Source organism: Solanum tuberosum, unplaced genomic scaffold, assembly GCF_000226075.1.
Source record: "Solanum tuberosum cultivar DM 1-3 516 R44 unplaced genomic scaffold, SolTub_3.0 scf00087, whole genome shotgun sequence".
In the NCBI taxonomy this organism is placed as follows: domain Eukaryota; kingdom Viridiplantae; phylum Streptophyta; class Magnoliopsida; order Solanales; family Solanaceae; genus Solanum; species Solanum tuberosum.
Window position 1 is genome coordinate 1462485 of NW_006239017.1, and position 24827 is coordinate 1487311.

Sequence of the window (24827 nt, forward strand, 5' to 3'; positions counted from 1 at the left end):
GGGGCCTAGGGGGAGGGGAGTGTGCATTACTTCTTAATGAGTTTTTTTTTTAGCATTGGTTTGGTTTGGATGGGTATCAATACTAAACTATTTCCTCTATCTCAATTTATGTGACACAGTTTGAATTTCGAGAGTCAAATAATTTACGTTTGACCTTGAATTTGGATGTGAGAATTTTAAGTATTTTGAAATAAAATTTATATTTTTGAAAACTACTTAAAAAGTATAATGGTAAGGGTTAATATCAGCCCTTTCATAACGAGGGTATATCAATTCTAAATGATAAAGTTGATGGGTATAATATACTCTTTTCCCCTAAAGTGATGTTCCGTCATGCTTTTATGAAGAATGGGTCGTATAAAAGACAGCCCAAACTAAAACGGGCTAGTTAATGGGTCGTATAAAGACAGCCCAAAATGAAACGGGCTAGTTTTACCTTTCAGGCTTCATCAAATCTACGTTGGCCCATAGGCCATAGGATATGGTCTCTAACTCTTGAAGATCATATTCTCGGGCTCGAGTCTCAAGGGTATGGAGTCGCTGTATTTAGGGAGTGTTTTACTCTCCAATATAGAATTTTTCAGTGTGAATCCGAATATAGTCGAACTTCAATGTGGGTACCGAACATCGAGTGGAAAATCAAAACAAAAAAATATCAAATTATTTGTGTCCCATTGTTTGATGTGGGACTCAACAACGTAAAAATACATCACTAAGAAGTCACTAGGTAAAGTGTATAAGTATAGTATTAAATATGATGAGTAATGCTGATATTATTTCTTATTCATTGTTTGATTTGGTATATATTAAAAATAACATGTAATGAATAAGTACCTTGAATTATTTTTTATTGTTTACATAAATACCCTCTACAAATACATTGAAAAAGATGTAGAAATAATTTTGAGGAGCTTTTTTGCCTTTTTTATTTAATATACTATTTTCCACTTGCCTTTGTTAGGGAGTGTTTTATCCTCAATATAGAATTTTTCGGCGCAAATCCAGATTTAAGCAAGCTCTCATGTGGGTACTGGACAACGAATAAAAAAAAACAAGGAAGAAGAGGCTTAAATTCTTTAAGACACTGAATACTATCAAAACTCACGTAATTTTCCCTTTATTAGATATTACTTTCCCTATTATACAACTATTTTCTCAAACAGCAATTCATTATTTTTGGCTATTAATTAAAAATATAAACTTGGAAGATGAGGAATAATTTACTTTAAAATAGGGCAACACGAAACATATCATGATTCATATTCAACATAAAAAAAAAGAATATCATGTCCACCGCCAAAGAATATTTTTCATGCATTGACTTCTTTTGATATCCTTGAAGTGTTAATGAAGCAGTTTTAATCTATGATTGGGGATCAAAAATGCCCTTCAACTGGTAAAAACAATTTTAAAATATCCTTCTTAAGAAATATAGTCTAATTTTAACCTTGAAAGCAAATAAAGAAAGGAAAATCCATGTGGAAATATCTATTGTAGTATTTTTCTTAAATTTCTTGTGCGGCCTCTAAATCCTGCATTGAAGTCCCAATTAAATCTATGGTAGCATTAGATGAACACGAGAATCAGACATGACAATGACCTTTAGCTATAAAATTGTTTTTGCGGTTGGTAAGCAATAGAGAAGAATTTAAAATTTAAAATTCTTTTGTAATTCATAATCTATTTTTTTTAATGTCTTGGCCAATTAACAGCTATAGAACAGGAAAAAATGGAGCTTATGTATTGAAAAATCATATTTGATGAATTAATTAATTATTGCATTTTATTAAGAGTATAAATAACTAGTAATGTATGTATAGAAATGTTAATGTATATATAATTCGTCATTTAACAAGTGGACTACCATCACTTAAGAATGTGGTGTTGTAGATGAGTTGCTCCTCCCTTAATATAATCAGAGGTCTCGAATTCGAGCCTTGTATATGAAAAGATGAACTTTGAAGATATGATTTTCTCGTTTGGATTATTTGATTGAGCTTTCAATGACCGTCTGCCTAGCTTTTATGTCACTTGCGAAGGGAACAAAACTCTTAGTAAGGAGCACTTCTTCCTGAATGGGACTTTATGCCGCACTAATCTAGAATAGTCAGGCTTCAATGTAAATATCGGATTGATGAGAAATAAAAAAAGTGGAGACCACTTGTTGCCACAAGTTTCCAACAAGGCAATTATTTTTTGATAATAATATGAAACATGTGGAGAAAGGCTACCAAGTGTGGAGAAGGATTAGGATGACACGTAATTAGTGTAAGGCTAATTTATTTTCCTCCTCAAGAATTGGTCCTACCTGTTATTAACGACGTGGTCTCTTTATCATTTTAAAAAACATCCGACAATTGTGGAACCAAACATAATTGAATTAATATTTTTCCATTTTAATTTTATAAATGAACTTTTTTTATTTTAATTTATAAGCAAAACAAGAGGAACACAAAAGTAATTGGACCATCATACTTCATACTCATTTTATTTGAAACGAGTGGACCATAAAAATCAAATAAGTAGTTTAAATTATTTTGTTTAATAGCATATTTTTGTACAAAGTCAAGATACAATTAACAATCGTGATATGTGTTAATGTTATGTTAATTAATATGTTTGTCCTAAAATAAATGTTATCTTATTAAAAATTACGTCTATTAAAAAAATATTGAATATAATGTGTAGTTTATTAAACTATCTTTTAATAAATATCTCTTGAAAATTAAACACGATTAAAAAGATGAGGTATAAAGATATAATTGGAAAAACATATTTCAATGTTTCAATTTATTTGACCTATTTTGATTTTACCCGGAGTTTAAGAAAATAAAAATACTTTTAAATCTTGTGATCTAAAATTAAGTCATGTGGAAAGTTGAAATTAAAGAGTTACTAAAAAAGGGATAAAATCATGCTTGACCGCTACTACAAAGAGTAATACGCACTTGATAGTGAAATATCAATTGCTTGTTGAACATGTGAATTGAGTGAAAGTAGGATACTCCAAATTTTGAAATTGAAAAGTAGGTCAAACCGGTTAATACGAAGGAAGAGATGAGACGGAAAATAGTTCATTTACACGCTAAACTAAATTCATATTTTATAGTTGCACAAAAAGAATACACTATTCGTTTCTATTTATATATTACCATTTGAAATTTCATTTTCCTTAAGAAACTAAGTTTACAATTGTACCCTTATTTAGTATTCTTTTGAAGTCAAGTTTTCAATAAATGAACGTAAATAATCTATTTTGATTAATTAAATTGACCAATGAACATGAATTAACCATCTAGTTTTCCTATGTTGATCAAATTCATATTTCAAGGTTGTTAACTCTCAAAGGTAAAATAGGTAGAATAATGTTATTTATGTATTGGTTTTATGAAATGACAAGTATCAAGTACATTTATTTTTAGTAAGGACGACATATAAATTGGATCACAAGAAGTAAAAAAATACTTCATCTGTCATGTTGCGCTTTTCGAAAGTTAATTTGACTAATTTTTAAAGTTAAATTAGATTACATTAATTCGATAATTTAAACAAAAAAAATCAGATATTCAAAAACTATACAAAAAGTACTATAAATTGCATTTTTTTGCATATCAATATGATAAAAAAAATACATCATAATTAGTCAAAAATTTTATAGTTTGACTCTAAAAAAGGAAATTATCACAATTTAAAGTGGATGGAGGCCGTAATAACACTTCTTTTTGAAAATTAGGAATATTTAGGCGAAGATTAAGGTCATAATGATAAAATTATGATAATCTGGTCGGCTGCAAATGAATGTGAATATCATATTTTATTAGGTACATTTTATTTATTTATTTATTTTTGTGGTAGAGGTTTCATGCTGTGCCGCCCTTTTACTTTTTTGTGTTGGTAGTAGCTCACGTTGCCTATAAATGCAGGGATGGCGGCCAAAATGCTATAACCAAAAATCTTTTACACACTGAAAAATAATTTTGTCTTAGTCAGAATTTGCTTCTTTTTAAAAAAAAAGTATTGTAATATTTTTTATAACGCTTGCAATTCTCTGTATTACAGTTAAACTCCAAAAATCTGTCATAATAATGTCACCTAATATGTTTGCTAGTAATGTCGATGCACATCACGGCGAAAACGAAATGGCTGAAGGCGACGTCGACATCATCACCTCCGCCGGCCGTCGTATTCCGGCACATTCTAACGTTCTGGTATGCATACCGTAGGTTATTCCCTCGGGGTTCATTTTATGTGAAGATGTTACTGTTTAGTCAAATAATTTTTGAATAGTTAATAGTTTTATAGTGCTATTTTATTAATGGAAAATTTATATTTGAAATTATTGTTAGACTGACTTAAACATCATATAGCCAATAGTTTGTCCGTGGAAAAGATGCGATTTTTCAAATGTGAATTGATCGAATTGTTTTCGAAATTTATTTGTTTTGCAATTTGGAAATACTGATCGATCTCTACCGATAAACAATGTTAGGCTGCTGCTTCGACGGTTCTGGAGAGCATATTAGGTCGTTGGCGACGGAGTTATGAGACACCGATACGGATTCTCGGCGTCCCCTGCGACTCTGTTTCCGTGTTCGTACGATTTCTCTATTCCTTCAAGTGAGTTTCTTAATAAACGTTCTTTATTTGATTCGTACATGTTATTTTATAACGTATCTTGGTGTATTGTTTTATATTAAATTGATCATATTGTATATTCTTTTTAATGAATATATTATTTTTCACGTCAATAATTTGAAGAATAAGTCTTGAAAAAAGAGAGGATACATATAAAATTACTGAAAAGTAGATATGATAAATGATAAAATAAGATTATTAGCTAATAAGTAAAAAAGCATGGTAAATGATAAATAAGATTATTAGCTAATAAATAGAGACGAAATAAGAAATAAAGAAAAGGTAACAAAACGATTACACTAAATTGGTCCTAACATAAAATGAATTTTTTATTCAATATCTGACCATGAATTTAATAATATAATACAAGTTATTTAAGTAACAATTATAACATTAAACACTATACGATACAACAGACATGTTAGTCGTTTACGCGTGTTAAATTTGGCCCGTCCATTTCCATATGAACTTTCACGTGGCTCATTGATCACCATTAGATTCTTTAATTATATATTTTTTTCCTCAATAATCTATCCAGCACCGGCAAGACCAAATTTTCCGCTGTTATTGGAGTGTGTTACAAACAATTAAAAAAAAGGGACTCCCTTCCTCTGTCCCATATTAGTTGATTATTATACTAAAAATAGTTGTTCATATTAGTGGATCACCTTATTTAATCAAGAAAACATCAATTAATATTTTCTTATATTACCTTTGCAATTAAATTTTTTTTGTAAGTGTTCACATTTATTTGTAAAATTCTCAAAAAGTTTTTTCAGGAGTGAATTAGTAATATTATCTTTTTATTTATTATTTCTTAAACACGATATAAAATAAAAAGTGATCAATTAATATGAAACGGAAAAAATACATAAAAAAAATATCTATTGAACACTTCGTAAATAAGTGATTGTCAGCAGGAAATGTCTGTTTTCCGCTAATAGATGTTCTTTTTATGAAAATAAAGTATCGTAACTAAATTGCTCTCGATTGTTCAATCATTTGATAACCTGAGCTTTCGAAGAATATGGATCATGTCTAAAATGGTTATGTTATCAAATTGTGCTAACTAGGTGTACTAAGGAGCAGATGGAGAAACATGGTATTCATCTGCTAGCACTTTCTCATGTGTACTTAGTACCATGCCTAAAACACAGATGCACCAAAGCATTGGCCGAGCAATTGACAATTGAAAATGTAATAGATATGATTCAACTCGCGAGGCTATGTGATGCACCTCATCTCTACCTCAAATGTATGAAATTTTTGCGGAGTAATTTCAAGAAAGTTGAAGAAACTGAAGGCTGGAAGTTCCTTCAACATCATGATCCCCTGCTTGAACTTGAAATTTTACAGTTCACTGATGAGGCCGAGTTGGTACGTAATATAACCCCCTTTAATTTTATGATCTAGCTCATTGTTTCAAGTTCAATCCAAAATTTTGATCATGGATATCACAATAGTATATTGAAGGTTCTCAATTGATTGTGGGATGATGAGATGAATTTAAAGTGTGCATAATGTTAAAAGTATTTGCACAGAGTTTTACACTATCAAATCATCTAAAGTTAAAAGAAAGTATTCTCTATAGAGAGGTAACTATCCATAGTAGGTAGTAGGTATGTCTAGTAACTTTTGAAAAATAAACCTACTACAATGTAACATGTCAAAATATACTCATAGCTCAAGAATTCTTTACACAATTGTAGTGTGTATGTCATTGTATATAAGTTAAATTCAACAGAAAAACTCAGATATGATGTATTACGTACAAATGTCAATATATCATCGTGTTTTTTGTGTCATTTGTCATTCAGCGGAAGAAGAGGAGGAGGAGACACACACAGGAGCAGAACTTGTATTTACAGTTAAGCGAAGGGATGGATTGTTTAGAGCATATATGCAGGGAAGGATGTACAAGCGTAGGGCCATATGACGAAGAGTACTCTTGCCAAAAGAAGTTGCCATGTAGCAAGTTTGATACATGCCAAGGTCTCCAGCTTTTGATTAGACATTTCTCTACTTGTAAGAGAAGGGTAAAGGGAAGTTGTTTCCAGTGCAAGCGGATGTGGCAGCTCCTAAGGTTACACGCATCGATTTGTGACCAACCTGACGATTGTCGAGTTCCTCTTTGCAGGTATGGCCACCATTTGAGTAATTAACTAATTTATTGATCTATATGTACTTGTACAGATATGTCGTTCTTCGCCATTGCAATTGTGTCTTATAGTTGTAATTAGGTTACAATGCCACAATGTCATATACTCTATTTGATTCATGAACATACAATTGTGGCGTAGGTGAAAGATTACGTGGAATTAAGATTTCTTGCCTACTTACAAATACTGTTAAGGTTGTTCTTGAGAGAAAATGATCAAAATGGTCCTTCATATATGAGGGTTGTTTTATGTTGATCCTTAATATATTTCACATGATCCATATGGTCCTTAATGTATTATAAAAGAGGATCATTTTGGTCCTTAGCCCTAAAAATTAACTGAAAACATAAAAAATGTTAAACTTAACTGTGGGTTCCACAGTTGGGAGCCTTCTTCCTCCATCTTTCTTGTAGAGTTCTTATCCTTCATCTTTTCTTTTTTTTCATTTCTTCTACAACTTGTGCTGCCAAAATCTTCTCATGCACAGAAAAGTTTCTTCAAATTTCAAAAGAATATTTGTAAGATATTTGTTTTCTACATCTGTCTGTTCAATTTTTACCCTTTAATTTTAAAAATAGAATTAAAAAATGGCTTGAAAAAATTAGTAATTTTGAAAAGAATAAAACAAAAGAAAGCTATATCCTCCCCATAAATCACTTCGACAAGAAAGAATAACTAGTTACAATTTTAAAAGAGATAATTTATGGTGATCTCCTGGAAGGAGAAATTGAGTCTTTAATTTGATTTACTTAGTTTACATTTGTTTTAATGATTTTGGTTCTCTTATTCTTCTTTATGAATGATAATGGAAGCTTCTGAAAATTTTGTTTAGATGGAGATGAGAAATAGGTGTAGTGTATATTATTTTTCTTATGAGGATATAGAGCATGACCTCAAATGGCAAAAGAAAGAAGTTGAGGAGAAGGGTTTATGGTGGTGATGGTGAAAGAAAGCAAATTTGTTAAATCTATCATGCTTTTTTTTTTTCTTGATTAGTTTTAGTGTTAAAGGACTAAAATGATCATCTTTTCATATACATCAAGGACCATATGGATCATATGAAATATATTAAGGATCAACATAAAGCAACCTTCATACCTGAAAGGACCATTTTGATCATTTTCTCTGTTCTTGATGTGAGCACGACCCATCCATGATCTAAGTAGTGATAATTGACTTCACACATGGTCCCACATCGACTAAAACGTAGAAAATAGCATAACCTTTAATGAAATGTTCATTTGGATAATTAATTTCTAGTTGAATAATCTCTGTTTTTCCCCTGTTCCTAATGAAAATATCTTCCGAGTGTCCTAATAATATTTTAACACGTTAAATCGGACAAAGTGATAGGGTCACAGAAATATCAATCTCATATAATGTTGTTTGCCTTTTCTATCAGTAAGGTCAATTTCATGAACCAATACAATATGATCATCCATTATTTTGTCTATGTGATATTAGCACTGTTCTCGTAGTTTTTTGCTCTTGTGATTCGATTAACATTGAGTATGTCGTTGTTGTTATTGTTTGTCATTGATCACGATTCACGAGTATCTTAACAACTCTGTTTACATTACAGAGAATTCAAACAGAAATTGGAAAAAAGGGGAGATGATGAGCTATGGAAATCACTTGTTAGAAAAGTGGTGTCAGCCAGGGCCATGACTTTTTTATCTCTGCCTAAAAGAAAGAGAGAAGAAGAAGAACCAAGATTAAACTTGAGGGATCATCAAATAAGACGTTTTTTAGATTAAAAACTCAATGTTAATAGTTACTTTCTCCGTCCCTTTTTAGTTGTTATAGTTTCCTTTTTCAGAGTCAAATGATATGACAACTAAAAAAAAACGGAGGGATCGAGAAGAAAATTATCGATTAGGCAGAATCAATCTTTCATAAGTCCTACTGTAAAGGTTTTGTACTGTGTTAATCAATTTGTTGTGCTTTAATGTTTTTGTAATAATTAAGAAATGCTCATCTTGTGAGATGTTTTTTTTTTCTTTCTGGTGAACTACATCGTCTTTTGTTATTTTATTTTCAACTATTATATATATACTCAAAGGAGATAATTTATTTAATCAAAAAGAAATTTGTATAGTGTTTACAACTTTCCAGGGCTTTTATTAACAAAAAAAATGAAGATCAAACTAGTAGTACATATTTTGATTTCATTAATATAAAAGGACGGGAAACAAGCTTAATCTCGACGGTTGATTGTTTTGGTTTCCCGATTCCCATCCACTGTCTAAGATACGTTCCATAGTCCGATTAATTTAAATTTATGTGCATAATTAATTGTCACTAAAAATATTTTTAGTGCAGTGAATTAATTAGGTACCAATCACATCTTTTACCCTAATTAAACATTCAAATTAGTTTCCTCCGACATACTACTTTTTATTATTATTAAAATTATTAATTAAATTGGTGGCTGATTGATTAATCTTCATGGATTGGGTAGTGTCAGCCATTACGTAATAGTAGGTGATACCCTTTTGAAACATTTTAATAAAACAGTTAGAAGTGTATTATAAAAATAATACCTATTTGCATACTGTAGGACTGAATATGAACTGCCTCAGATAACAACAATATTGTCTAGGTATGCTCAACAACTTTCAACCACAAGTTGTTTTTCCGTCATCAGAGATGACAACTTTGCCTACTATTTTCTCCCTTAAGATACACCCATTCTTTATCCCTTGTCTCCTTGTTGCAGTCAAGATATTCTTAAAGGGATAAAATATGAAAGAAGTAAATATACGATAAAGTTAAAAGAATTTTAACATCTGTTATACATAAATATTAGAATAATATAATAATTATAATTCAATATAAATAGTGTAATTTTCTGAAGAAGGAGATTTAGATGAATCCTTCGGCCCTTATTTGGCTCAGCCACTGCTTAAGGATACTATATATTAGAGACGTTTGCTTTCACGATTTGAGTAATTTGTGACTATTAAGCAATGATAAGATATACTTCAAAACAGCCTTTATATTCAGGGTTGACATATTTTGACCAGCGAAATTACGTAGCCAACAACCATCTATTATTCTTTCCTGCCTTTTTCTTATTTTCCTTTTTATTTTGATTTTCTGTTTGTTATGTTGTATCAATATTGAAGATTGACTAGACTCGAATTCGTATCAATAAGTCCCACATTATTCTTTCTGCCTTTGTATGTTTGTTATAAACATATAGAAGAATCAAAGACGGTCCTTCAATTGAAATTACGAACTCTCAAAATTATATTTGTATCAAAAAATTTTAGGAACTCTCAAAATTATATTTGTATCAAAAAATTTTAGTTAATCCACATTATACGTACCACACGTATACTAAAATTAAAAGAACACACATTTTTGTCTTTTGACATTAAATAAATATAATATTACATACGCTATAACTTTAATTGTATTATCATTCTTTTTTTAATACAATTTTTTACACTAACACAACATACACTAAATTAATAAATATAAATAGTAGAGTATATTTCAATTCTAATAGTGAAATCATATCATAACACAGAATTTTTAGATTTAAATTCTGAATATAACTTTTAAAAATTACTTAAGACATACTATTACGATCAGGCTACGCCGTACGCGGCTACCACCATCGTCCGCCATGACGCCAGGTGATATACATTTTCCCTTATTAATATGATATATTAAACGTAATTGAATTTTTATTTTAGTTTCTAGAACCATAAAAAAAAACGTATGAATTTCAGCTTCTTTTAATAATATTCCCTAGTCTTTGCTCTAATTAGAATTTTCTCCTTCAAGTAAGAATATTATAATAGTATTATGCATTTGGTCTTTAAGGAAGAAATTAAGGGAAAAAATGCATTTATGGCATGCAATGGAAATATTTATCTCCTTGAGTGATATAAGGTCAATATAATTATTTACTAGTATTCCCTTTTGTCCAATTTATATAATGTAAGTAGATTTAAAGAATCAAATAAAAAATTGATGATGATTTATATTTTTCAAATAAAAAGATATCCGAAGACATTAAACTTTCGCTATATACGAAATTCTAAGAAGTATTAGACCACAAGATAATATACACTGTAATTTCTTTTGTGGATGCTGAGTTAAATCTTTCGCATATATATAAATTTTAATAACTCAATTAATTAATTAACTATCTAAATTATTATTTCCTATTTCCCGTCCCTACCCCAATAATTTTTTCTATTAAAAAAAGAATCTTCCACGTGCCGCCCTTTTGTTTTTGGAGTTGGCAAATGGCAACTCTGCGCTGCTTATATATAGAGAGGGTTGGGCAAATGCTTTCTCCAAAAACTAAAGGAAACTCTCTGAAAATTCCAATTAATCTGTCCCAGGCAAACGATAATCATCAATTCCAAAAGCAACTGTAATCACCATGTCATCCACTAACTTTTCAGGCGATATCGATGTATTTTCCGGCGAAATGTCTGAGGTTGATATCCAAATCGTCACCTCCGGCGGCCTCCGCATTCCGGCGCATTCCGCCGTTCTGGTACGAAGACCTAAAACGAATCACATGAAGTCTTAAATACTCGTTAAATCTATCAATTGCATATTAATCTATAACTATGTTAGTCTAGTATATGAATCATTTATAATCAATTTACACTGTGAAAACTACGTGTTGGCTGTCGCAAAAAAATGATATTAGTTGCAAATGATGTGAAAAGGTACTGATCTATGAGAAACGTATTTGTAGGCTGCTGCTTCGGCGGTTCTGGAGAATATACTAGTTCGGCCGGGAAAGCGGCGGAGCTCCGAGAGAACGATTCGGATTCTTGGCGTGCCGTGCGACGCCGTTTCCGTGTTTATCCGGTTTCTCTATTCTTTCAAGTGAGTTTCCGAAATACACGCAAATCCGTTTTGTTTTCTTCATTTATTATTTTGATTTTGTTAATCGTGTTCAAACTTTGAATCTAATTGGCTCCATCCAAGCTGGAATTTGACCACAAGAAGTAATTATTGTAAAGTAGATTATTTTAGGATTAAGTCACGGTTCCTTCGTTGATTAGAAAATAGGTAGTTGGGATTCAAAGACTAATCTGCGTGCCTATTTCTTAATTGCTTGCGTGTGGTTCATTAATTGACTTGTAAATTTTTTAATCAGATACTATTTGATGTTTTGATTGCTTCATATTGTGTTGGCCGCCTGATAGATGCCTCGACCGACATCTTCGTTGCCATTGAAATGAATTACAAAAGTATTTACGTTATTTATGATTGTTAAACAACCAATATTGTTGACTTATTTGTAGCATGTTACTTACTCTCATATGGTCTAAAAGCTAATTAAAATATCGGAAACTTAAACAGAAACTTTTAATCAGTTTAACCCTTGCAAGAATGAATGCTTAGAGTGACCAAATTGTCCTGGTATTTAGGTGCACTGAAGAGCAGATGAAGAGACATGGGATCCATCTGCTAGCACTTTCTCATGTGTACTTGGTACCACAGCTGAAGCAGAGATGCACTAAGGGATTGGCCGAGCGATTGACGATTGAAAATGCAGTGGATGTGCTTCAACTTGCGAGACTATGTGATGCACCAGATCTATACCTCAAGAGTATGAAATTTTTGTCTAGCAATTTCAAGAAAGTTGAGGAGACTGAGGGCTGGAAGTTCCTTCAACATCATGATCCCTGGCTTGAACTTGAAATTCTACAGTTCATGGATGAGGCAGAGTTGGTACGTAATTATAACATAATTGGCATACATCCCTTATTTAATAAAAAATCTTCTCTTGGAATTCATGGTATAATTTTTATTGTTGTGAATTGATCATGAAAGATATTAAGTTAGCCATGAAATCATTACATGGCATTTGTTTGCGTCTCTTTTATCAGTCAAGTGGCTGTGATTAGTGATTTTGCATTGTACATTTCTCATTATAGCGGAAGAAGAGGACAAGGAGACACAAACGGGAGCTGAGCTTGTATTTACAGCTAAGCGAAGCGATGGATTGTTTGGAGCACATTTGCACAGAAGGATGTACTAGTGTGGGGCCATTAGATAAAGAACCTTCCATCAAGAGGCAGCCATGTAGCAAGTTTGATACCTGCCAAGGGCTTCAGCTTCTGATTCGACATTTTGCTACTTGTAAGAGAAGGACCAAAGGAGGTTGTTTACGATGCAAGCGCATGTGGCAGATCCTAAGATTACACGCATCCATTTGTGACCAACCAAACGATTGCCAGGTTCCCCTTTGCAGGTAACCACCACTGACTACTGAGTAACTAATTTTTTAATCAATTCACGTATTGTTGATCGCTTGAGAGTGAATCTCATTGATGGCAGAAATTAGAATATGTACATCATCTTAGCGGTGTCATTGGTCGAGGCATGTCTATCTTGCTTAATTTGAATGATGGGTCCTGATCAATATACCCATTATGGTCTGTCATGTTCAACCTTGAAAACTTCTTAGGTGGCATGTCAGAGCTCGGATGTTATTATAGGCGATTTGTCTCGATAGAAGAAGCCAACAAATCAGCTGTCACATTGATTTGTCCATATTTTTTCTCCAATTCATGATTGAGCCATTCACTATCACTTTGTTGGATACTATTTCTTTTCATATGGGTCTTAAATTTGTGATGTAGACAGTTACAAGGAGCTTATCAATCCTGTACTGTCTTATAAGCTGGTCAAGATAAATCAACACTTAGTTACGGCTTAATACAAAATTGTTAGCTGGCATGTGATTTTGTTCAATTTTGTGTGATGATGAGTCTAATCATGAAGATATTTTTTCCAAATTTTACTGTGATTCTAAATGCCGGCTCGGTTGAGGTCGTTCTTCATGTGAAACACAATCATTCAAGTAGTAATAATTGATTCATGGTCCCATATCGACTAATACCCAGATGCACCTGTTGTAGACGGTAGCAAAACTTAGACAGCAACATGATCTGACCTTTTGTGATTCATTGAATGTGTCCACTTGTCCTCTTCCACAAGAAAATATCTACCAAGAGCTCGAATAACTTTTTGACACGTTGGGTTGGTTAAGTTCAACAAGTATCAAGCTTAAAATAACATTGTTTGCCTTCTTTATCAGTAGGGTCAATTTGATACAGTAACTAATCATCCGTTTTTTCTTGTTTCTGTACTTGGTAAATATCGACTCTTGAGTTTCTTACAGCTCCATATTTTACATTTCAGACAATTCAAATTGAAGGTGCAACAAAAGGGAGATGACGAGCTGTGGAAATCACTTGTTAGAAAGGTGGTGTCAGCCAGGGCCATGTCTTCTTTATCTCTGCCCAAAAGAAAAAGAGAAGAGGAACCAAAAATGGACTTAAGCCATCCTCAAGTGATGAACTTTAGGTTGGCAGCTTAGTGTCAAGTATTTCATATCGTTAGGCAAACTCGATCTTTGTAAATAGACCATCAATGGAATCTAAGTTAGTTTTTACCATTTCATATTTCCTACTGTAGAGGCCTATTCTATATGTTTATTTTTTTTTCTGTGTCAGTCCTTTAGTTGATGAAGAGTGTTGTATCAACAAAAGAGTTGTATACAAAGTGTATAACTACTGTGTGGTAGTCTGTTTATATCTTCATTTTGTGTAATGAAATTAGCCATTAGTCATATCACATATGCTTCAAATACTTGTTTTCCGTGTCTTTCTACCATTTTCTGTACATTCTAATACTCTGGAGGAACCCATAAAAAAAGGCTTCAAAATGTGGTCGATCACAAAAATCGTTGATGTGTGATATTATGAAATGACGGAAAATATTTTTTAGTGTTATTGTATATCGTCCCACTGCTTAATTAATGAAAAAAGTTGGAGCATGATAAGGGTCGAGAGATATTTTGATGTCTCCAAAACCTTATCGCGATTTTGAGAAAAGATACTGATTTTTTCCAAAAAATAATGATCAGATAAGCTGCAGAAAAACAAAAGCAGCAATTTTCGTCCAAGTGTCCCTTTAATTTAATGCTCATAACTAGGATTGGAAAATTTGGAACTAAAATAGTTTTTTGTGGGGGACACATATAGAGTTTAAATTATGTCCATTTGCGCAAACAACAACATATCTATCAATATCTAGTGAAATTCCATAAACTGTATGAGGAGGGTAAAGTACACAAATCATATTTTATTTTGGGAAGGTAAAAAGATTGTTTTCAAAGGACCCTAAATCGACTCAAATACACAACATATCAAAATAGATACAAAAAGGGAAAGCAAAAATGGAGAAACAAATCAACTTATAAGGAAACAGTAACAACCATAGCAGAATCATAAAATAATGGGATAACCTAAATCTAAAAATAGTAGGGTGAAGATCATTTGATTTGCACCATTAATATCTTTGAACACATCCAATTTTACTTTCTCTATCATGAAGTGATGGCATGGTGATTAAAATGGACAATATTTTGATATTTTCTTCTATCTAATCAAATACTAAGTGGGACACTTGATACTCATTACTCAACTTGAGTGCACTAGTGGTACACTAATTCTTCCCTTCATTTATATACACACATTTTACTTTATTGTTATCACTCAATTTCTTTGTTTTTCTACATCTCCCACCACTTCAACCAAAAAGATTTTTTTTAAGTCATTTTTGGCAACCAAATACTACAATAACAACAGTAATAACATACTCAATATGATCTCACAAGCGAACTTGAATGACAACCAGATACTAAAACCTAAAAATACTTTCTATTAAACAACTTTCTTTCACTTACATTTTCCTCCAATATAGTCCATTTAAAGTAGCTTCTAAATTTCAGAAAAGTTATAGTGAGACCCTTACTAGTGATTTTCCAAGTAAAGTGCGATTATTTTGGGAGAAATTCACCCTTGAATTAAATAAAGAATAATTAGATTTGTATGATATAAATCATCTTATTAAAATTATATCAAAATAAGAAAGTAGAACATCCTTTTTAACATGGATTAAAAATGATTTAACACATAAATTGAGATAAAAGAGAGTACTAGTAAAGTTTTGAAGGGAAAGTTCCAAACTTTTTCATAGTACATGGAATTTGGAGCTTAGATCTAGAAGACTTGTACAAAAAGAAGATTCCTTTGTGTTTTTTTTTTTACTCGAGATTGGTGTAGTCCGTGGTGGAGCCACCTGACGTAAAGGGTGTCGGCTGATATTTCTTTATTGAAAAATTATACTGTTTAATTAGATTAAATTTTATTAATTTTCGAACTTTGAGCCTCATTTGGATGAATTGTGGCCTATTTGTCAAAGTTTTCGAAAAAACTTAGAAGTATTTTACAAAAACTTAATTTTCAAGAGTTAAAAGTATTTGACTTAGTTTTTCTTTCTCTTTTTATTTTTGTGGGAAAAAATAAAATAAAATAGAAGTGTTTAATTTATACAAAACAAAAAATGCCCTCACGCAGGATCGAACTACGGACCTTCAGTTTACAAGACTGACGCTCTACCACTGAGCTATAAGGGCTTGTGTTTACAACGTCTAGTCTTTGCTTATTTCACCAATAATTTTCTACTTTTGGCATTTTATTTGAATTGAATTGAATATTTTATTTTTTTTTATTTTGACTTTTGGGGCTTTAAAATAGGTCATAACAAATTAACAATATACAGCCTCACTTCACCTAATAATTTGCTCCATCAAATGTAATAGCTTTCTATAGTTATAATCAAGACTGAGCCTCCAAGAAGCCAGATCATGTAATTCTATATTGGACTAAATTTTGGAAATTCAAAAATTCATAGTACTAAATTCGATATGAAATTCAAAATTCATAAAATTTTAAGTTAAATTCATAATCCAAATATACAAAAAGTTAGGATTTTGATTTGAATTTTGGGTTGGCCCAAACTCACCCCAACATGAGATACGCTCAATGACATTTCACATTTTATGCATTTTTTTTCTGCCTACCAAATGTTTGGAACTTTCTATTGATTCAATTAAATGAACTTCCATACCTTTTAAGGGGCGGGGACATGGGTTATGATCTTGTTACTTTATGTTTTGGAGTCAACTGATCCCTCGATAAGTCCTAACTTGAAATATACTAAGAGAAGAAGATAAATCATTTAGATTCAAGGGGAAACCTCTCTTCTTCTAGTCAAGCGGCTTTTAGCCCCTCTCCGTTGTTATGGTGTTCTTTGTCTAATCCCCGAAATCAAAGGTCAGTTGACTGGGGAGTTCGTATTGATTCATGCAATGATGTCCACCTCAGAGGTATTCTAAATTCTAAGACATGAGTCATCTTGATAAAAGCAACTCATCTAGAGGCTTTTACATTTTAAGGTACTTGAGGAAATACAAAATTATGATTTTTTGTTTATTGACTTGAAAGTAGGAAACTTTTTTTCTTCTCAAGTTATTCTTGATTAATGTCTGAGTATACTTAATCTGATTTTTTTTACCTTTGTTTAAGCACATTTTATCATTTTGTACAAGTCATAGAATGACTAACTATCGAGCTTGCTTTCCTTAAACTAAGCAGTATTGCTTAAGGCTTGTAGACTCCAATACTCATGTTAAAGACTTGTCTAGTTTGAAAGGAAGCAAAATTAATGGACCCCTTCAAACTATAAAAGTGATAATTGCATAGAGTTTTAGTAATTTAAGTAGCGAAGTGGAAATAATATTATTAACACTGCAGTAAACATACAAGATTTGACATGTATAACACAATTACAACAAAAACTGAAATACAGAACACATTCTTAGTTACATAACCAACGTATACCCCGTATGACTTAGCTAATGCTTGATCTGAGTTAACATGCACCTAACATCCTTACTGTTAGGCCTCTCCTTTGGATTGTCGAGAGTACAAAAGCAAGCTATCTTGAGAACCAAAAGCATTTGCTCCTCATATCCATTCCCTCTCAGCTTAGGATCAATTGCTATTTTAGGATCATCAGAAGTCATTACATTTCTCAGCCACTTAACTAAACTCATCTCAGAAGTATGTTGGAAATATTCATCCGATGGACCCTTTCCGATAACCAACACAGCTAGCACCACACCGAAGCTGTATATATCACACTTGTCTGTAAACTTCAGTGTCTGATAATATTCTGGTGCAATATATCCCATAGTTCCTGCAACATTTGAAGTCGTAATATGTGTATGAGCATCTGGAACTGCCTTTGCAAGCCCAAAATCAGCTATTCGAGCTTCCATGTCATCATCAAGTAGGATATTTGCTGGCTTTAGATCTCTGTGAATTATGCGTTGAGTATGGTTTATATGGAGATACTCAAGACCAGCAGCTACCCCCGCTGCAATTCTGTGTCGTCCCAACCAATCTAATTCTCTTGTGCCTTCTGTGACTTGCTGCAGGATATCCTGTAAACTCCCATTTTTCATATATTCATACACCAAGTAATGACAGTCTGGCCTTGGCATATGCGCCAGTAATGGAAGCAGATTCCGGTGTCTGATTTGACCTACAATTTGAATTTCTGATTTAACTTGACGCATTTTCTTGTTCAACGCCTTAGTATCTTCCTCCGTGATCTCTGCAGCATCCATTGGGGATTGTATAATCTTCTTTATAGCTATAATCTTCCCATTACTCCCCGGTAACTCGGCTCTATAAACTTCTCCACATCCACCTTTTCCAATCATTTCAAGTGATGCCACTCCATCTTCCATCTCTAAGAAAGCCAAGTCCTCCGCTTTCTTGATCAACGGACTAAATATCGTTAAACTTGAACTATCGTTCTTTCCCCTTCTTACGAAGAACATTACGAGCTTGAATAGCAACGAAAAGATCACAGCAGATATACCCCCAGCAAAAGTTCCAGCTAGGAAACCAAGAAACCAAGATCTTAACTTCCTTTTCTTCTTGTTACGTTTATGTACCACCGGTACAACACGATTGACCGGTGCTGGAGCTGGAGCAGGCACCATTGCAGATATCTGATTTGACCTTGTTGAATTCTCAGCAAGAATGTAACGTTTGGGAACGGCATTGTTTCGATTCAAATCTGCTGATAAATGCTCAATTTGACTCATGACAGGTACTGGACCTTCAAGGAAACTATTCCCTGAAATGTTGAGGAAACGAAGATTCCTGAAAGATTTCAATGAAAAGGGTATTTTTCCAGTGAACATATTATCAGCCAGAGACAGTTTTTCCAAATTAGGAAAGTATTTCAAGAAATCAAGATTCCCAGAAAACTCATTCGATGAAAAGTCAACTACCCTTAAACGGTTTAAAGATGACAATTCATACGGAATCTTTCCAGAAAATCTGTTTCTTTGAAGTTCAAGAATCTCTAATTTCCGACAATCAAGAATCTGAATTGGGATTTGTTCAGATAGTTGATTGTCGGAAAGAGAAAGCTCTTTGAGCTCAGAGAGTTTGCCAATAGCAGAAGACAAAGTTCCCTTCAATCCATTGGATCTGAATACAATACGGGTAACTCTCAGAACTTGTGTTCTGTTACCCGGTCTACGCTCGCAGGATATTCCTGCGAGCGTACAGGGGTTGTTAAGAGCAATGATGCCTAAGTCTTTTTGAACAAGCAAAAGTGCAGCATGATCTTGTGGATAAAGATTCAGTCTTGCTTGAGCAAAAAGGAAAAGGGTCACAAGGTATAAGAGAAAAAAGTGGAAATTTGAAGCCATTGAGATTCTTGTTTTTCCGGTAGGCCGGACGGAGGGAAGAGAGAGGTGAATGAGGCAACCAGGCTGTGGTGGTTGATGGATTTTTTTATAAGTGTGTATTGGTGGTTTATATGAATCAAAAATGGTTGGCTGCATTGTAAGAAAAACGAGCGTAGACTTAGCTTTACAAGTCAAGTAGAGACCGTGTGGAAAAAACTTGCCAATGCCTTATGTCCACATTGTTTTTTTATTAAATAAATTATTGTTAAATATTTCCATATATTGACTATTGAAATTTCCACACACAAATAATAAATGGGTGTCAGTATCGGTGAACAATAAATTGGAATGAGTCTAACTCTGATACCATGTAAAGATATGACACCTGATCTAACTAAACCTCAAAAGTTAGCTAGGAGGCGAAGTTTGTCCAAGTTCATATAAAGAGAGACCAATTTCCCATCTCTCTACCTATATAAAAATCTTTGTAATTTAATCGTTTATAATAGCATATTTTGTATAGTCTCATAAGGGTTTTTTTCTCCTTCTTCTTTTTATCATATAGGAAAAAGAAAAGATTACTTTTTATGGTTTAAGGTTTAAATTAAAGATTTACAAACTTTTTAGTTGCAATATCGATATGTTATCACGTATTTGTTGGCGTTAGAGTCTAGCTTATCATTATGGAAAAAAATGATATAGCTAATAACAGGGGTACAATTTTATTTTTCAACTTAAGATAGGAAAGAACGTCTCTTTCATAATTTGGTCAATTATTAATTTCAATATTTCACCTGACATGTTAACACCTCAAGATTAAAGAACATTTTAATATATTATATAGACATTTAGTTACAACTTACAACTACAAGACTTAGGGGTGTCATTTGGTGGGATCAACAAAGTTACCCATAAGATTAGTTATTCTACCATATATATGGGATAACTTATCTCATCAGTGTAATACAAAGGGTGAGATAAATAATCTCGGGACAATCTAACTAATACCCTTGACCAAAATTAGGATAAAATAATTCTAATTTTTAATATGGGATTATTATTCTTTATCACTCATAACAAACAATTCCTGATAATCTTTTTTACTTTCTTAAACTTTGTATTCAGTGAAATTATGACAAATAAATTGAGATGATTGGGTATTATTTATTGGTTTGAACAATGAGAAAGCTAATCATATTTGTCACAAACATTTTATTTATCTCAAGGACTAATTCATCATCATTCTAACTGGTTAATTAGACTACTGTGCCGTGCTACTAAAGTAGTCAAACGTTTTATTTTTCCAAATTTAGTGTATAGTGGATGGAACTTTCTTACTTATACTGTTACACATGAATAACACAAACACGTGGACATTATTTTTAATAATAATAATAGTAATATGCAGGGGCGGATCTATGTTCAATGATGGGGGTTCATCCGAACCCCCTTCGTCGAAAAATTACACTATATATATAAGATTAAATTTTGAATATATGTGTATATATATACTATTGAACCCCCTGAACATACACCAAAGGCGTAGCTCAGTGGCGTTGGGGGTTCAGGAATTTGCTCTACTGCACGCGAGGTCGCGTGTTCGAATCCGGGCAAAGGCATTTTGTTTTATCAGCTTATTTCAGGCGTTTTATTTTTTTAAAATAAATAATAATGCAATCAGAAAATGATGTTTAGGCGTTTTATTTTTTTAAATCCGACCCGTTTATATCCGATTCGACCCGTTTATTTGTGGATATTATTTACGTGATTAATTTTTTTTGAACCCCCTTGATGAAAATCCTCCCTCCGCCACTGGTAATATGGTAGGTAATACATGGAACTTTCTTACTTACACATGAATAACACAAACACATGTGGATTATTTTTAATAATAGTAAAGTAATATGTTATATAATGTTAAAGTAGCATTTTCTTACTTGAATAGAACATATAAACGAATTAGCAAGCTGCAAATTTGAATTACTGGTTAGTTGATTGACTATCTGAACTCTCACCTTGTTTATGATCGTTTCATTAATTCCTTTGTTATATTTACTTATTTGATGAAAATATCGAGTGTGAATAATTTCTTTATTCTATTTAAAACTATTAGGAGGACCACGTACTGCCATTCAAACTTGCAAATAATAATTCGTATTTTTCTTTCTAATACACTAAACTAATCTTTCTCTGGAATTATTTAGTCAATTCATCTAATTAAACTAGGACGTTTGAACCAGTCAATTACTACAAACTAATTCTAGTATATATTATCTTTTCACATCATAATTAATGGATTGAAAGCTACTTTTTTTCTTCTTCCTCTTGTTGCTATTTGCCTGTTTCTTTCTTCCCCGCCCTGCCCCACAACTCATCCACTTGGTTAAGAAAAAGAGGTGAATTGGTGCAAGTACATAACCATTTAATTTTTTTTCATCCGGGTATCCGGAGTCCGAATTGGAGCCCCAACTGAATTGGGATCACACTTGCAGGGTCCATTCGGGGGTTGCGCTCCCAATGTAATTTTTTCCATACTCAGGGCCCGAATCCGAGAACTCTGATTAAGGGTGGAGCAGTCCCACCAGTACATAACCATGCATTAGTATATGTTGCATCTCATAAAGAGGTTCAGTTAATAACGATAGAGGTATATGTGAGCCATTTTTATAACAAGGGGTATATCAACTTTAAATGACATAATTGAAGAGTATATCAAGCATTTTTCCCAAAATTAAAAATTGGCACAAATAGAGGTAAAATGCAAACACTTCTCATATTAGACACTTCAACTTTAACAGATTTGTATCTGTTTTAGCACAAAACAATCCCAATCCAAATCAAAAAAATATAATGAGCGAGTATTCTGACAAATTGACGAATAAAATAATGACACGTACATATTACCCAAAATAACTAGAGAAAATTAGACCACTGTTTTTTCAGTTTGACTTGAGTACTATTTTCAGAAAATGAAAGATTTTACTATTTTTACTAAAATGGGAGGAAGTAAATACAAGTCTCTTACGAGTGAAAAAAACATTACTTAATTAATTACTTCGTTATGCGATGGATTATAGTTGACTAAGTCTTGCATAAGAATTTTGCATGCTCAAATTCAACATTTAAACAACCCTAGCTAGTAAGGTAAATTGATTCAATTAAAACGTATGGAAAATTATTTATTCCTTCTATTTGTTTGTTAGCCAAGGAAGAATATCCTCCAATATGCCTTAATTTGAAATTTCTATTATATAGAAGAGTGAAGACGACCAGGACGACCAAGGGAAAATTAGTAATTGTGTTATTATGCAAGGGCATTGCTACTTGCCGACCAAGGGGTAAATTAGGTATTATAAAAAATAATCGTTGTAATTGACTTGTACCAGCTGCTATCATGATTATTTTATTGCTCTATTGGACAAAAAAAACCAACACATATATATGTATTTATTTATTTGTCCTTTCTCAAAATGTACTACTACTCTGACTTATGGACCCCAGCTGGTACTTAATTACTACGCGCCATGTGCTTTTTTACTCTTTTTTTTATCTGTTTTTTTACAAAGTGTGGTCCTTACTTAGATATTTACCACACGCGCTCTTTATGCAACTTTTTAAATAGAGTCATCCAATAAAGTGGGGTCCATTAAAATTTTATTTGACAAGTTCTTCCTTATTTTGGTCTCTCACATTTTCTAACACCTTTAGCCTTTTAAGTGTTTTTGTACTTAAAATATTACTCTTAATATTATCCCTCCCCTCTATTTTATATTTTAATTTGACACAGAGTTTAAGAAAGAAAAAAAATTAAAATTTATGATCTAAAACAAGTGATAAATATTTATGTAGCTATAAATAATTTTATTAAGATTAAAATAAATATTTTAAAGTTAAATTGTATCATTCTATTTTATTTATATATATATAATATATATATGTGAAGACAAAATCAAAATTGACAGAATATAGACCATTTAAACTCAATTGAAAAAGACAAATTCAAAGAGACACCAAATGTTGATGTGCAAAGCTTGGAAAGTTGAAGTATGGATTCTGTGGGATTGAGTAGGATAACACATTATTCAAGTGAGATTTGTAACCCCCATCTCAACCATTAGAGCGATTAAATAAACTAAAGCTAGGTTTTTAATTGATGTCAGACGCTAACACATGCTAGATGATATGAGGTAGGAATGCTCACATAAGGTCATTTGGGATGCCTTCCATGTGGACGGATGGATTCAAGGCACATAACAAATTTTGAGTAAACCACACAACCATGTAAACTTGGTTAAGTTTTGTGCAAAAGATGTCAAAACCTTCCGCGTTCAATAGACTCCATTTCAACCACAGATAAGCTCTCTAGGAATAGAAACATACTAGTGTCCATAATCAAAGCAGGAAGTTCAATTATTGCTTGATTATATCTAATAACAAATATCATGTGTATCCATCCTCTAATGGTCTAATCTACACCTACGGGAGTCGACACTAAAAATTCTATTAATGTCACATAAATTAGGATAGAAGAAATAAAATTTATTATTTAAAGTTTATATAAAAAGTACTATAGTTATTGTAATTATTGAATTCAAATATTGAAAAATCATATAAAAAAATGATTAACTCTCTAAATTCTATTGTGCCACATAAATTAAGATAAAAGAAGGAACATATGTTACTTATAAAAATGATGTTAAAAGCACAATAGTACTATAAGTCACAATAATTAACAACTTAATTTTTGTACAACAATTAGCTGCCTCTTCAAATTTCATTTGCATCACATTAATTGACCTATTAATTCTGTCTATTTTTTTCCTTTTAATTTTGTCTTACATTTCTTTTTTAGCCTGTTATATATTTGAAAATTACAGTAATAATACTTTAAATCACAATAATTAATAAGTTAAAATATTTAAAATTAATATAAAAAAATCATTTGACTTCCAAAATTCTATGTGTGACACATAAAATGGGTTAGAGGAAATGACATGTATTATTTGACAATGACGTAAAAAGTATATAAATCACAATAATTAATAACTTCCAAATTTAAAAGACATAAATAAAATTGGCTAACTTTCGAAATTTATATCAATACCACATAAATTGGAACATGAGAAGTAAACAAAATTATTTAAAAATTACGTAAAAAGGTACTACAAATTACAATAATTAACAATTTAAAATATTTAAAAGACATAAAAATGATTAATCTTTGAAATTATATCTATGCAGCATAAATTGGGAGAACGAAATAATATATATTACTTCAAAATCGCTTAAAAAATTATAAATCACAGTAATTAATAACTTAAAATATTTTTAAAAATCAAATAAAATTTTGAATAACTTCTCAAGTTTCAACATGTCTGCTTGTAGCCAGGGGTAGTTTGGCAATTGAAAGTTTTCTTTTTTTTAAA

General features: G+C 32.0%; 3 protein-coding genes and 1 non-coding gene across 4 annotated transcripts; 2 read left to right on the forward strand and 2 right to left on the reverse strand.

Moving 5' to 3' along the window:
• Positions 1 to 3951: 3951 nt before the first annotated feature.
• Positions 3952 to 8800, forward strand: LOC102582857 (BTB/POZ and TAZ domain-containing protein 1-like). Its single transcript, XM_006347358.2, has 5 exons — positions 3952 to 4208; positions 4490 to 4617; positions 5709 to 6012; positions 6453 to 6772; positions 8377 to 8800. Exons 1-5 carry the CDS (start codon positions 4086 to 4088, stop codon positions 8549 to 8551), a joined length of 1050 nt encoding a protein of 349 aa, XP_006347420.1. The 5' UTR covers positions 3952 to 4085; the 3' UTR covers positions 8552 to 8800.
• A 2296-nt stretch (positions 8801 to 11096) lies between these two features.
• Positions 11097 to 14417, forward strand: LOC102583194 (BTB/POZ and TAZ domain-containing protein 1-like). The gene is made up of 5 exons (XM_006347359.2): positions 11097 to 11313; positions 11521 to 11654; positions 12203 to 12506; positions 12713 to 13029; positions 13983 to 14417. Exons 1-5 carry the CDS (start codon positions 11197 to 11199, stop codon positions 14158 to 14160), a joined length of 1050 nt encoding a protein of 349 aa, XP_006347421.1. The 5' UTR covers positions 11097 to 11196; the 3' UTR covers positions 14161 to 14417.
• Positions 14418 to 16191: 1774 nt separating this feature from the next.
• Positions 16192 to 16263, reverse strand: TRNAT-UGU (transfer RNA threonine (anticodon UGU)). Its single transcript has one exon. It is a non-coding gene; the product is annotated as a tRNA-Thr (tRNA).
• Positions 16264 to 17403: 1140 nt separating this feature from the next.
• On the reverse strand, positions 17404 to 19572 carry LOC102583521 (leucine-rich repeat receptor-like serine/threonine/tyrosine-protein kinase SOBIR1). Its single transcript, XM_006347360.2, has one exon. The coding sequence runs from the start codon at positions 19555 to 19557 to the stop codon at positions 17545 to 17547; it is 2013 nt and encodes a 670-aa protein (XP_006347422.1). The 5' UTR covers positions 19558 to 19572; the 3' UTR covers positions 17404 to 17544.
• Positions 19573 to 24827: the final 5255 nt, after the last annotated feature.